Source organism: Asterias amurensis, chromosome 13, assembly GCF_032118995.1.
Source record: "Asterias amurensis chromosome 13, ASM3211899v1".
NCBI lineage: Eukaryota > Metazoa > Echinodermata > Asteroidea > Forcipulatida > Asteriidae > Asterias > Asterias amurensis.
In genome coordinates, this window is record NC_092660.1 from 14,403,187 (window position 1) to 14,418,489 (window position 15,303).

The window sequence follows — 15,303 nt, forward strand, 5'->3', positions numbered from 1 at the left end:
TAGAGACTTGACTGACAGACAATAAAATATAAAGGAATGCGGGGGAAGAACAAACAGAAGAAGAAAAAAAAAATGTCCCTCGATGGTAAGGAAACAGCTGACAAAATTGCCCAGACAGGTAAACAAGTGGTAAACCGCAATGTTCCTCATGTTGACTTGAGGGTTCCGGCTTCTCGCATTCCCTCATGTTTTAAAGATTCCTGCACAGGAATCATTTTCTTTTTAATGGCATCCCCCCCTGGTATTGAATCTTAGCCAAAAGAAATATGACGCACCGGAAATCAAAAGAGTTTTCTCTTCCAGCTATAAAAGTCTTATTGTTTTTTTCTTGATCGCATGAATATGATTTTTTATGTGGTATTGTGATCAAATGTAGAGGATTGCTGTGGTACAAATCCTACTCTCTTTTGGGGAGAGAGTAGAATGAGTATGGAACGTGAAAGGATTTGAAACTTGGGTATACCATAGAGTACATGTATGACCTAGGGTGGGGGTGGGGGTGGGAGGGGGAACTGCCCTCTTAAATGCAGGCAAAACTGGGAGGGGAAAATTTTGGCGCGGCAAGAAGAAAAACAAGTTGATCTGTGAACAAAGACTATTTACCTTGTATTAGAAATAAGTGCTTCATCTGTGTGTGTTTTGGGGCAGACCACCCCTCTGACCCCCCCCCCCCCCCTCTCACTGGTTTAATGAAGAATCCCCTTACACCAATGAGTTCTGTTTAACGCCGTCAAATGTAGGTTTGTAATGGACGGAGGTAAGGGGTTTGCCGGGGAGGGATTTATACCGACTAAAAGACCTTAAACTTCAGTTTTGAAGGGGCACAGCGATTCCCCTCTGGTAAGGGGCACACCTCTACATGTATGAGGAAAACATAAATTGTATTGGGACTTTGTTAGGGCATAACAGAAAAAGCACAGGGCTGCTAAAACACAGATAAAAGTTTGCTTAGTAAAAACAAGTTACCAGCCAACATTCCATAAAGTTTACATTGTTTCGACTGGTGGCCCACTAATTTATTGCTTAGTAAAGAAATTTGTTAGGCAGTATTTTATGCGTAACTAATAGCTTTATGAGACTAGGTGGTGGTTGTGGGTTAATTTTGAGGCCAGGACTAATGTGGTTAATAGAAAATTTGTCTAATTATTTGAAGGGTTAATTTCTAGCATGTCTAGGGTTCAGGTTACCAAGGAAAATGTTACATATGACTTTAACGGCCGCCAATTTTGTTTTCCGTTGTGTAACCCACATCCTTGAACCCAACGGTGTCCTCACAATGTTGTTTTGCGGGTATTTTCCATTATTAACGGAAATCGTGTCCAACGGAGCATTCTTTACATTATGAGTGAGATAGAACAGCAGGGGTTTATTATCAAGAGTTGACTCCCATATTAAAGGGGGGAGGTTGCCAAGTTCTAAAACATAAATTACATTTACATGTCTGGATGGGGGCCATGACCTCTGTTGTCCCTGGTCTTGTCCTTGTACCCCTTAAAAAGTCTCCTTTAGACTTTTAAGACTCCCAATGGAAGTGCCGGTTAACAAATTGAAAATTGCCTAACCCTCCTCTCTAAGATAAAATTCCAGGCCTTATTTTTGAGAAAAATTTGCACTCCTTTAAAACCTGGTTAATTTTTTTTAAACCAATTTAACCAAAGTTTGGCTGTAACAGAAAACAGTCTGGTGTCTTTTTTAGAATGAAGACCAGTATTGAGTATTTGCTTTTGCACAAGATACAAGACAAAATGGTATGAGCATGGTTGTACACACTTTAATTGAAAGTGCTTTAATTCTCAATTCAATATATAGGTTTTCTCGGTCAATTTCGGAAAATGAGCAGCCAATTTAACCACCAGCCTATTCTATTTCACACGAAATCGAATGCTACTAAAAAAGGGTCATTCAATTTCATTTCATTACTAGTCAAATCTACTTTTATGTCATTCGATTTAACAAAATAATCATTCAATTTAACAATTCGTCGAAGCTGCGTTCAAATTCGCAGAAGTGTTTTTGAGGCGCGTGTTTAGTCATTTAATTTCATTTTGAGGCAGTCAATTCTGATATTTGTGCAGTCTTAAAAACGCTTGGTTAACTTGTTGTTTCCTTATACGAATGTTAAAGGCATGCGGTTAATGTTTTGGCACTCTTGAACATAATATGCCAAGATGTTTGGCACGCCGACAAATGGTTGGTGAATATTTACAAAAAACAACAACTGGAAAAACATTTTTTTTAAACATTCAAACACATTCAAATGTCAGGTCTTGGTCAGTTAACCATTGAAGGTCTCCCGAAAAAATAATGAAGAAAACAACCCTTATGGGGTTCAAGGTAAAGTCTACTGGAAACATAAAATAAAGGAAATAAATTTTCATTTTTTGAAAGATTGATGTAGTGTTCAACTCGACTTCGCCTTTTTGAAGGGAGCATTCCATCTTGAACCTGTAAAGGTATGAAACGGTTTGCCTTTTCTATACAGTTTATCTGTTTATTCGTATTTCTTTAGTCGTACTTATTTGAATCCTCGGTGAGCGAAATTAATTGTCTCTTTACGAAATTGAAAATGATTAAATCAGCAAAAGCTCTAGTCGAACTAGCTTTGCTAAATTGAATGATGATTGTGTGTCATGAAAAAGAATGAGTGTGCTAGGAACTTGAATGCCTCAAAACGAAATTGAATGACCGAATTCTGAATTTGAAACGCAGTAAAAACCGGTGAGGCAAAATAGCTTTAATTCGAGCGCATGAAAATGAAATTGGCTGCTCATTTGCCGAATTTGACCGAGAAAACCTAAAGTATCAGTATTGGTGCAAGGAAAGGTAGCAGAAGAAGTACAGAATAAGCAGTTAGAACCAAAATAATAAGAGCCATTCAAAACAAAAATATTTATATATTTATCTATCTTTATCCATTTATTTATTTATTTATTTATTTTTATTAATTGTTTATTGTTTTTAATTAACATTATTATAACTTTTTTTTGTGGTGGGGGCTGTACTTTTAGAAGCGAATAGAGACTTGTCTTTAGTTGCCAGTGTACAGTGTACGCATATCATTAAACAGCTAAAGAAAATGAAGGAAAATGGAGGGCTGTCGCTTTCGGAAATATAACTATGTTTAACTTCTTTTGTTTGTCAGCATTTTCATCATTCGCTGTAAGAGCATTTAAAGAATGTTAATTGAAGAGTGACATAGTAGCTATTTGGACCGAGAAAAAATGGTTCAAATTAACGGTGATTAATTTCCTTTGTGTATGAGCATTTCAATTGTTTTGTCCAAAAGCATTTGAAGAATTTTAAGTGAATTTTAAGTGACATAGCATGGAGCTGGAATTTCCCAGGTGGTAGGTACTGATGTTGACGAGAGTTCGGGATCGGGATGGCATTTCTTGTCATATGGGGCTAATAAAACAAACGCTTATCAAACTCCCAACATTCCTGGAGACAATAGATGGTTAACCCTCCATGGGCAGAAAGTGTTTGTCTCACTCCAGGGAGAAAAAAAAATGTGGAAAAAAAAGCAAATAGGTAAACTGGGCATGAACGATAAAAAACTTGTTATCGGTATCCTGTTATCAATTTCAATGTTTTCCTTTAAAGAGAAAGATCTAGAAACCCATAACCCTGATGTTAGAGATGTTGAGATATTTAGATTGCGCTTTCTTAAAGTCACCTGGAAATACAATTTTTTTTGTCTTCAAACAGTAGAGTATATGTTTCTGAACAATAAAATAATTTTTTGAGTAATTGTTTTTAACGATTTATATGTTTAAAAAAATAAATAAAGTTGTGTGGGGGATGACTCCGCCTACCCCTTTTGTGACGTCAATCGAGGAAGACTTTGCCTCGATCTTACATCGAACACACGTACTTGCAAGTACATTCAAGTCCTAGTCGTGAGTTTTAAGTTTTTTTCTTGCATTTTCCCGGCAATGTCGACCAGGTGGATGCAGCAAAACAACTAAAGATCGGGTCAGTTTGCAAAGTGGTCCGGTCCAACGTCTTTTCCAGCGCTGTGCAGCAAACACTTCGAGCCGTCGTACTTAGAGAATCCGGAATACACATTTTGACATGAACTTGAGAAAAGTTCTTTTCTAAAACATGACGTCATCCTTACAATTTTTCAGCTAGTGTGGAAGTCGAAGAAGGTACCTGAAAGACGTAACAAACCTAAAGGAGCATTTGCCTAACGTGAAAAAAATCAGGGATTGTTTCAACTTTGAGGGCATGTTTTTAGCTTGTGCCAAGCGTCACTATCTTGTTCTGGCACTGCATGCGATTCATCGCGCCTCGATTGACATCACGAACAGCGCCCTCTCGGGTCGGGATTATTTTCAAATTTGTAAATAACATGGAAACTAATTTTTCAAAACCTTTGTCAATTGTTTTTCATATTCTACTCATCAAAACACATATTTTAGTGACAAAAGCTTTATTTTGACAAAATACCACTTCCAGGTGACTTTAAACCAAACAGTTGTTGACCTTGTAGGTTGACCCTAGCAGAGTCGAAGGTTAAAAAATGTGAAAAAATATCGATGTACAATAGTTTACAGCAGTTTATTACAGCCCCAAGTTCATGTAATAAAAATCAACTTGAGTCTGAGTTTTAATAAATCTAGATTTCTCTTAATTTGTTCCTTTTTGTCTTTTTTGTTGTTAACATTTATAACCTTTTTTTTTTACATAATTTTCCTTTCTCAATGCTTTCTATTTTGGAATGGTCCGGGGATCACCGAGGGAGTCGTAGTTTTAACCAAAGCACAAGTTAAAGCAGTTGATTTTTGTTTTATAACACCCTAACAGACTATTCATCATCTTCGTACATGTAACGTTCGTACGCGCATTTCAGAAACACAGTGCACAACTGATTGGGTTCGAGGTGGGTCAAAAGACGTCTGGGTACTGCACACGGCAAACGATGTATATCACACGACAAACGATGTATATCACACGGCCGTCGTCTAGTAAAACTAAGACATGTCATGTGATGCGCTCTAAACCAATGAAAAGGCAGAATATTTTTAAGGGGTGTTATAAAATCAACTACTACCATTTCACAAAATCTGAATTAAAACAAATGTTAGGCGGAGATAATTTGCTTAGCAAGATTATAACAGGGTAATAATGAAGGTTAATCAAAACCCCCACAAGAATAAATGATCGTCCATAGGCATGATATTCTTCCTATTCTTCCTACGATTTCTGATTTTTTTTTTGCCCTTTAAAAAATCTGAAAAATTGTGATTAATTAGCCTGAAAACATGTAGGCCTAGTGTAGGTCTGCCGTTGTACTCAATGAAATGTTCCTACTTTTTTTTCCAACGACCATATATTATAGCTGCATACAACATTCTTAGGTAAACCTCCACAGTACACATCAAAAATCTCAAATACATGTAGAAAGAAAATAAAATAAAATTCTTTTTTTTTATATTTGTTATATGTTACAGCGAACATGTTTTTTATTCCGTGCTATAAAGCCTCAGGGATTGCAAATAATACTTGTTTGTTACCAATCAAACAATGAAATAATTCCTCTACATAACAGGTGGATTTACAGTAGATCTTGTCAAACATTTCCTTCCCCGGGGATTTAAAAAGCAACAAATAATCCCTCAACTGAGGCTGGCTGGAATTTTGTTTTTCCCCCACTGGTCAAACCCACAAATAATGGGGGTACATTCCGCAAGAGACAGCTGACATTCTCTGAGCACTTTTAAATTTGGTGCAATGAGGAGTTGGGTGTTTGGGGTAGTTTAGTTTACCGGACAAACAACTTAGCAATTTCAGGAGAGTATAGTATCATTTGTGTTCCAAGACAAGGGACATTTTTTGTACACATTGCACCCAATTTTAAAGTGCTCAGAGATAGATGTTCACCTGTCTGTCGGGGGGGGGGGGGGGGGGGTGTAGAGTGTAGTATAGTTAACCAGACAAACAAATTAAAGGTACTGGACACTGGTGATTGTCAAATACCAGTCTTTTAAAGTTGTGTGTTTTCAGATGCTTAATTTTGAGACCTCAAAATCTAATTCTGAGGTCTCGAAATTACTTCTTTCTCAAAAACTTTGTTACTTCAGAGGGAGCTGTTTCTCACAATGTTTTATACTATCAGCCTCTCTCCATTACTCATTAATACTACAATGTAAGTAAGGTTTTGTGCTAATAATCATTTTGAGTTTACAAATAGTGTCCACTGCCTTTAACCTTTTGTAGTCTTTAAAAATGTAAATAAATCAAGTAATTGAATCGAGAATGCTGTAGATTATTACATCATTTGTCTTGCAAGACAAGGGACATTTTTTATACGCAATGCACCCCATTTTAAAGTGCTCCGAAACTGTCGCCTGTCTGTAGGGGTGTTTGTGGGTATGGAGCTACACAATTTAACAGATGATAAATAACTCAAACCATTTGGAGTCTTAAATTCCTACTTGAATCGAGTAATTGAATTGAGAATGTCGGGAGAGTATTGCAAAACAAGGGAAATTGTGAAACTCATGAACTAAATTTTAAAGTGCTCGCTTAGAAAACGTCGCCTGTCTGTACAGGTGTATGGGGTATGGAGCTATAAAGATAGCTCAATGGTTTTACAGGAAACAACTTAACCATTAATTTGTAGTTAAATCGAGCACTTGAATCGAGATTGCGCGAGAGTACACTATCATTTGTCTTGCAAGACAAGGGACATTTTTATAAAAGGAGTAAATAAATCTTATCCTTTGCCTTCTTCAAAAAAGTATAAAAGGATGCCAGGGCCAGCAAATTCTGTCTATCAATCATAAGTTAGCTGCTAATGCGTGTACACTGTACTTCAGTTAGGCAAAGTAAAATGAACAGTTCTGTGATTTATTTGTCATTATCGGCAGCGTACAAACACTGGTCAAAAGTGCTGCTGGGGGCTTGCTAACTTTTCTACGCACAGGTGATGGCATCAAGCCTTTGATGTTACAAGCCTTAATTTGGCGCTCAGTCTTATGTGTGTCTGTAGGGTTATAACAGATGTGTTCCTTTGTGACAAAATAGTGGTAGAATAACAAGCCAATATTTTCAAAATTGCTTTGCTTTTCATATTCTTAGTATGTTATTTTTTATGGAAAAAATCTATAATAGCCCTAGATACAGTACATGTAACTCAATATATGGATTAGCACATGACATCATTGACCACAATCTTTGATGTGAAACAATGGAAAAGTGCACGCATGTACGCGCTGCATACGACTCAGCAAATGATAGCCTTTCACCACATATATATGCAAGTTTTTATCAACGATGGCTGCCAATAAAAGGGGGTCATAAAGTACTCCGACTCTGTGTCAAATTCTTTAGGTAGAGCACTGGTGCATTGATCCGGAGGTCGCAGGTTCAAGTCTTGCTGTAGTAAATACTTCTTTGTCTATTAACCCAGTCAAGTTTTCTTTGTGGTGTATTACTTGAAATACAATATAAAGAATGAGGCAGTGAGTACAACAGATTTAAGACCTTGCCCCTTCCCAGAAAGTAGACCCTCTCAACATTGTTGGTGCGTGGGTAGTCATAACCATTCAAACCAGGGACCTGTATACCTATGTATTACAAAAGATGGTCCCTGCTGGGTGGGTGAGGTCCATGGGTGGGTGAAGGTCCATTGGGGGGGGGGGGGGGTTAAAGGTACCCAGTTTAACAACTTTGGATAGAGAAGTACAAACCAAAGAGAGACAATAGGAGGTTGCATAGAATTATTGCTTTCAGATGGCTGAGAAAGGCTTCAAAAGTTTGTGTGACTGTTTTCTCAGCAAGTAGACACTGTGTTACTGTTTAGCTGAAACTTTCACAATTATAAATGACTTTTATTGTAATGTACCTTCCTTCATAATTTTGCCTGTAATTATAAATTAGCTTTACGCTGACAAAATAACATTCTATGACCCTACATTTAAAGACAGTGGACACTATTGGCAATTGTCAAAGACCAGTCTTCTCACTTCGTGTATCTCAACATATACCAAAAATAACAAACCTGTGAAAACTTGAGCTCAATCGGGTGTCGAAGTTGCGAGATAATAATGAAAGAAAAAAATACCCTTGTCACACAAAGTTGAGTGCTTTCAGATGCTTAATTTTCGAGACCTCGCATTCTAAATCTGAGGTCTCGAAATCAAATTTGTATGTTACTTGTTTCTCGAAACTTGTTACTTCAGAGGGAGCCATTTCTCACAGTGTTTTATAATATCAACAGCACCCCATTACTTGTTACCAAATAAGGTTTTATGCTAGGAATTTCTTTGAGTTACCAATAGTGTCCACTGCCTTTATGATGATAACTCAGTCATATTCTCGTTCGGGGCAATTTACAATGATGTAAACCACCCAAAGCACCCTTTAACCTTCCCTGAAGGTCGTGGACAAGTTTGTTGAACTATTTCCTTCATTAATGTTTCTCCATCCATCCTTCACACAGTCGTACCCTGAAAAGAAAAAAAAAACTACCCCCTGCCAGGCTACCCGAGCGCCCCACGTTTCTGCTGCGTGCTACTCCTGCTAGATTTTGCTCTTTATTGGGCAATAACTCAGACTATAAATGTCATTTTTTAGGATTGCAGAGGAAGGCAAGTCCCCCCCCCCCACCATAAATTTTAACAAATTGTGTGTTTGACACATCGCATGCCTGACACTGATAGAGGTATTTTTTTTTAGGGGTTGGGTGGGGTGATAATCAGTGTACAGGGTCCCTCCCAGGATTTCAAGGGTAAAAGGGGGGGACATTGAAATCTTAAAATTACCTTCACTTTGTAATCAGTATTTCAGACTGAAATATTCTCTGGATGATTGGTGCTCATAAATTAACTTTAAAAAAAAGAAAATGTTTAGGCCAAATTTGCACAGGTTTTTTGTTTCTTGTTTTATTGTTGATCACACTGAAATGCGATTATTTTGCCAGTGATCTGGCAAAGGGAAATTTTTTTTTTTCTTTCTTGAAATTTCAAAGAGCAAAATTTATTACATGTAGCTTTGGGAATGAATCCAGCATTGCAGCTTTCATAAGGTGAAACAAAATAACTATAAAAGAAATGGCTTCACATTGCGATGTTCAAAATCACTTATTATGGGAGACTAAAGACGTCATCAGTCACCTTCTCCCTCGGGTGATTTGTCTCGTGCTGTTTCGTCCGTCACCAAGTCTTCCCTCTTCACCAACTTGCACTTCCTCTCAGTCGGAAAGAAAATATTTGAAGAACGCAATTTCTTAGGGAATTCCTGACCCAGGTAACTTAGGGGGAATTAACCCCATTTTGATCGCGAACAAATCCCTGCATTGTTCCAGCGGCTTTCTTTGTTTCTTGGCACCGCGTATCAAGGGCATAGGTTGAATCTCATATTGAAGTGGTTTTCATTTTGTCATCGCGTACTCATCCAGAATGACGCATCGTCGGGAAATTCTTACATCACTGGAGGCATACCGGAAATCCTTCACGAATCTCTTGATCTAGTGTGAGTTCCATAAACACCATCAAATGCTTTTCTTTCCAAATCCGCAGTAGGGCTTCCGACAACTCTGGTATTTGCGGTCAAGAGGATGGGATCACAAAAACAAGCCTTTCAACACAGTTGTGAAAATGCAGTTAATGCGCGAAGTCAACAAAATGATAATTGCTGGCTCTTCTGTATGGATTGACGGACTGCTGACAAGACGGTCTCATGACAGAGGTTAAGAAAAGTGTTTGAGCAAAAACAAAAGTGCTGTCACGCGATGACGAAAGAACAATGCATACATACTACTAGAACGCCAACCGTGTGACTTTCCTGCTAGATTTTGTGTCAATTTCACTTTTAAAGACAGTGGACACTATGGGTTATTGTCAAAGACCAGTCTTCTCACTTGGTGTATCTCAACATATGCACAAAATAACAAACCTGTGAAAATTTGAGCTCCATCAGTCGACGAAGTTTCGAGATAATAATAAAAGAAAAAAACACCCTTGTCACACTTGCGTGCTTTAAGATGCTTCATTTCGAGACCTCAAATTCTTAATCTATAGGTCTCGAAATCAAATTCTTGGAAAATTTAATTACTTCTTTCTCGAAAAAACTACATTACTTCAGAGGAAGCCACTTCTCACAATGTTTTATACTATCAACAGCTCCCCATTACTCGTTACCAAGTAAGGTTTTATGCTAATAATTATTTTGAGTAATTACCAATAGTGTCTACTGCCTTTTAAGGGAAGGTACACGTTTGGTAATTACTCAAAACAAATATTTACTTAAAATTGTGTTCCTTGAATGCCATTGGACACTTCGGTAAACAGTATTGTCCAAGTCCTACACTCCGTGTATCACAACTTATATATAAAATAACAACCCTGTGAAAATTTAGGCTCAATCGGTCATCGAAGTCGAGAGAAAATAGCGGGAAAACCCACCCTTGTTTCCGCACATTTCGCCGTGTCATGACATGTGTTTAAAATAAATCCGTAATTCTTGTTTTAATGTTTTCTCAAAAAGTAAAGCATTTCATGGAATAATTTTTCAAGAGAAGGCTTTCACCATTACCTTCTGTAAACCCGTAAGTTATTTGTACATCTGTGAACTTTTATTTTTGTTCTGTTCCGAAAGTGTACTTTTGTTTTTTTCTGTTCCGAAAGTGTATAATGGCTTAAACATCTTTAATGATAAATGAATCATGCAGGGTTTTTTTTGCAGTGAAATACAAGTGTGCTTTGGGGGGGGGGGGAATCCTTGCCCTTCTCTAAAAAAAATGCATCTAAATTTTACCTCTTACCCCTACAAAACTTGGAATCCAAGACTGAACTCTTTACCTTTCCCCGTGGAGTGAACTTCCAGGACCATTTCACAACCATGTATCCTCAGATTGAGTCTCCTAAGTATTTATTTAATGTATCAGGTATCAACGAACTTGGGACGATGATGGAGAGAGAGAGAGAGAGAGAGAGAGGGGGGGGGGGGGTGGGTGTAGTTTTAGAGTGCCTTCAGAAAGGGTTCAAACACAGGAACAAATCCTGGTACCAGGTTCCTGGCCTTGGTAGACCTACTTCAACTCAGCCTCGTTCTACATCCCACCTTAATGATTGATGATTTCTGAGTCACGAACTTGACACCTCGGAAGACTTTTGGTATGGGCCCCCCCCCCCATAGATTGGGCCCCCCCCCCCATAGATGGCAGAGTCATAAGAGATGAAATGATACTTGGACTTAAACAGGCCTGGTACTTCACAGAGGCAACAAAGGCTATTGCCTCCATGCCCCCTGGTCATTGCCTTGGTGCCCTGGAAATGCTCTAGTAGAAATTTACAATTTCCTTAATATAGGAAGCCCTTTACCAAGGGAAAAAAATGCCTTGGTGCCCTTGCCCTTGTCCTACATGCCTGGGACTATTTGGGGGAAATACAGTGCTATAAGAAATGGAAAGGGTAAAATTAAGATTGCCCCTTTTTTCTTAAAACCTTATCGTCCCATCCGAAAACAGCTTGTATTTGACAAATTCAAAGTTCCTACTCGGGGCACAAATTTGACTGGCCCGAGGCCAATGATTTCAGTGTTGGGCCAGAAAGTAAGACAGGACAAGTCCGGTGGTCCTGTATTTTTGTCTCCAATTCAAAATCTTTGTCTAAAATTTACGATGTTCAAATGTTGAGTCTGAGTCTCACAAATATATTTCAATCAAGCTGAGTATCACCCATAAAACAGAAGAGATCAATCTTCTCTTAGTGTTTTGTTCAAATAAAAAGAGTCAAAGATGATAAAAGTTTGTTCTCATTTTGACTTCAGTCTCTTTTCATTTTGATTCTGGTCTTGTAAGTAAAATACCATTTCAGAACAAGATTGTGAGGTATGTTTCCTTTAGTCTTGTGGATTTGAGCCCTGCTACTTTCCATTTCAAGGCACTGGACACTGTTGGTAATTAACCAAAATAATTGTTAGCATAAAAACTTACGTCGTAATTTTAAACGAGCAATGCTGACGAGCTGTTGACAGTGAAAAACATTGTGAGAAATGGCTCCATAGTAACGTAATTTCTGAGAAAGAGGTTATTTCCCACCCAATGACTTCATCAGGCCTGAAGCCTTTTATTAGGAATCTGAAAGCACACAAATTTGTGCAACAATTGTGGTTTTTCTTTCATCATCTTGCAACTTTGATGACCAATTGAGTTAAAATGTTCACAGTTTATGCATATGTTGGGACACACCAAGTGAGAATACTGGTCTTTGACAATTACCAAAGGTGTCCAGTGCCACAACAGGTAGGCCTACATGTTGAAAACAAATAGCTGCTAGATCAATGTTGAACAATCTTAAAGCTGTCAGACCTAACACCAGAGGGCAGTATTCCTCCCAGCACAGGTGACCAACTATTCTCTTTCCAGATGGATATCTTAGAGAACTCTGTGCGAGGCTTTGAGAACCAGAGGTGTCCTTCCGGTGTCATCCACTAGGGTTTCATGGCCAAGCGGACAAAAGCACCGCACTTAAGCTCTGGTGTTTCTGTTCAACAGAGTGTGGGTTTGAATCCCTGTCGTGACACTTTGTGTAAGGCAAGGCACTTAACTATAATTGCTTCTGTCCACCCAGGGGTCAATGGGTAGCTGTAAGGGCAGAGATGGTTCATGGGATTGGTCTAGCATAGTAGCGCATATTTGTTACACAAACTGTATACTCACTAGGAAGCTGAGATGGTTTGGTCATCTGTTCCTCCTTGGCCACTCACTGGCTTGGTATTTTTTTTAGCTATTTTGCTTCTTTGTTTCTTTATTTCAAGAACCAACTCAAAAGCCACCTCTTCTCAACAACTACATTTGTACTTCTCCTTCTGTTTAGTTTGTTTAAAGGCAGTGGACACTATTGGTAATTACTCAAAATAATTATTAGCATAAAACCTTTCTTGGTGACGAGTAATGGGGAGAGGTTGATGGTATAAAACATTGTGAGAAACGGATCCCTCTGAAGTGCCATAGTTTTCGAGAAAGAAGTAATTTTCCACGAATTTGATTTCGAGACCTCAAGTTTAGAACTTGAGGTCTCAAAATCAACCTTCTAAACGCACACAACTTCGTGTGACAAGGGTGTTTTCTTCTTTCATTATTACTTTGATGACCGATTGAGCTCAAATTTTCACAGGTTTGTTATTTTATGCATATGTTGAGATACACCAACTGTGAAGGCTAGTCTTTGACAATTACCAATCGTGTCCACTGCCGTTAAAGGCACTTGGAAATAGAATTTTTTTCTCTTCAAACATTCGAGTATAATATGTTACTGAACAATAAAATAATTTTTTGAGTAATCGTTTTCTTGGCTCTTTCTCAAGATTAAAGTTTGCTTTCAGGTTGACATAGTGGTACTTACCTTGACTTCCACCTTTGGAACCCCAGTTCAAATTCCAGCTGGGGGAAATATGGGGATTCCCTGGGGGTGTTCCTCCCACATTTAAAACTGAAACTCCCTTCATCATATTTTCTCCATTAAGTTAGCTTTTTTGAGAGTCCATGGAGTGAAAATTAATATTTTTCATTACTTTCCTAATTTGCAGAGGTAGATTTGTTGTTTATGTATTTTGGTTAACATTTTATCATGTTTTTTTTTGTCCTGCCAATATCAACATAGCTTGAGTGTAAGGGGACAGTAACACCCCCCACCCTTTTCAGTACAACGCTAAAACTCAACATACATGTAAACAGGGTGTCAAAGGGAGCAACACTAGAAGCAAGTCAAAGATTTTTCCGGGAGATGTTTTGTCAACACAGAAAGCTCTGCACAAACCCGTTAACTTTATTTTTATTTTACTTATTTTCTCAACAGATATGGACTGAAGTACCAGCTGACGGGGTCTACCTTTTAGAAGAGTGGCCAGGAGAAAACAGCCAACGTTTCCCGCTGCAATTGTTTCCATGGCAACAAGATGCAACAGAGCTTTTCAGAACAAATTGCAGTTTTCATTCTCCCCAGCAGGATCACTTCCAAAGTGGGGGGCATCCGCATGAAACGCCGGAGGGCGATGCATGCCACGGAGAAGAGGATGGTTCGAATCCTGGCTTTGTTATTTCAAAAGCATCTACAGGAATCAAGAGCCCAATCAGTCCTCTCAATATGTCCTTGCCATCTCGACTTCAAGAGAGGGCGCTGTCATTGTGGGCAGAACAGAATAAGCCACGCCTTCTTGGAGTCGAGGAGTGGGATGGAGATGAAAAGGGTGTGGCCGACAAGAAACCTTGTTCTCCAACAACAATGAAAGATGCTGAGAGAAAGGATGCATCCAGAGGAGTTTCCTCAACCGAAGGGAAGAAGTTTCAAAGCTCAGAGAAGTTTGACTTAGCTGCAGAATCAGAAATGTCAGCAGGTCTAGTGGGAATTGAAGCAAACAGTCTAACCGCAGGACCTCAATTTATAGGCCAGGGTCACCAAAGTACTCCACAATCCTCTGTGTTAACCGCAGACGAGACTTCATCAGAAGCCGAGACTCTCCCGAGCACAGGCATTGGAGATACCTTGCCAAGAACAATTCCAAATCTTGGACGAGAGCCTAGAGAAGGTGAGGAGGAGGGTGCAGCGTCAGTGATTGAGATTGAGTGTGAGATGATGAGAGCCGCCGAGGGACTTATTCAGGCCCTAGAGGGCGCCGTAAGAAAGAGGGTGTTTAACCTCCCGAGACAAAACGATGCAGCTGTCAGGTTTCCGTCGTCGCCTGGGACGCCAACGTCTGGAACAGATTTTGAAAAGCCAACAATGCCCCCCAAAACTGAGAATTTTACAAAAGCCTCTTATTCCTATCTTGAAGATGAGCCTAACAATGACTTGGATGAGTGTGGCGTTACCATGGAAACAAGCTCTAGATGCACTCCTCTCAGGGATGAAGGTGGTACTGTAGATACCAAAGAGAAAAGCAGTTGTGGCGAAGGGCTCCCCCATTGTCAGGATGGTAGCAGGGTAGCCATTTTGTTTTCTGGAGGCATAGATTCCATGGTTATAGCTGCTCTAGCGGACAGGTGAGAAAATAGTCACCCCCCCAAAAAAAAAAAAAAAAAAATGTGACACATTTTTTGTTTTACATAAAACTTATTTTAGTTTCTGGAAAAATGATTTGTATCTTAAATTTTTCTTTCAAATACATGTAGATGTTAAATTGCATTGGAGATAAAGAATATTAATTTTGGTTTTACCCTTATACTCATTACTTTCCCGAGTCCTGTAAACAAAATCACAGGCATGTTACTCTGTGGGATCCGAACCCATGAACTTTGCAATTCTAGAGCAGTGTCTTACCAACTAGACCACTGAGATTATTCAAAAGCTAGAG

General features: G+C 38.8%; 1 protein-coding gene across 1 annotated transcript in view; it reads left to right on the forward strand.

Moving 5' to 3' along the window:
- LOC139946340 (asparagine synthetase domain-containing protein 1-like) overlaps window positions 1–15,303 on the forward strand; it is a 74,904-nt gene that overhangs the window by 10,113 nt on the left and 49,488 nt on the right. The window contains exon 6 of the mRNA XM_071943975.1: window positions 13,809–14,992. Within this exon, the coding sequence (XP_071800076.1) occupies window positions 13,809–14,992 (1,184 nt within the window). The remainder of the gene's footprint in view (window positions 1–13,808; window positions 14,993–15,303) is intronic.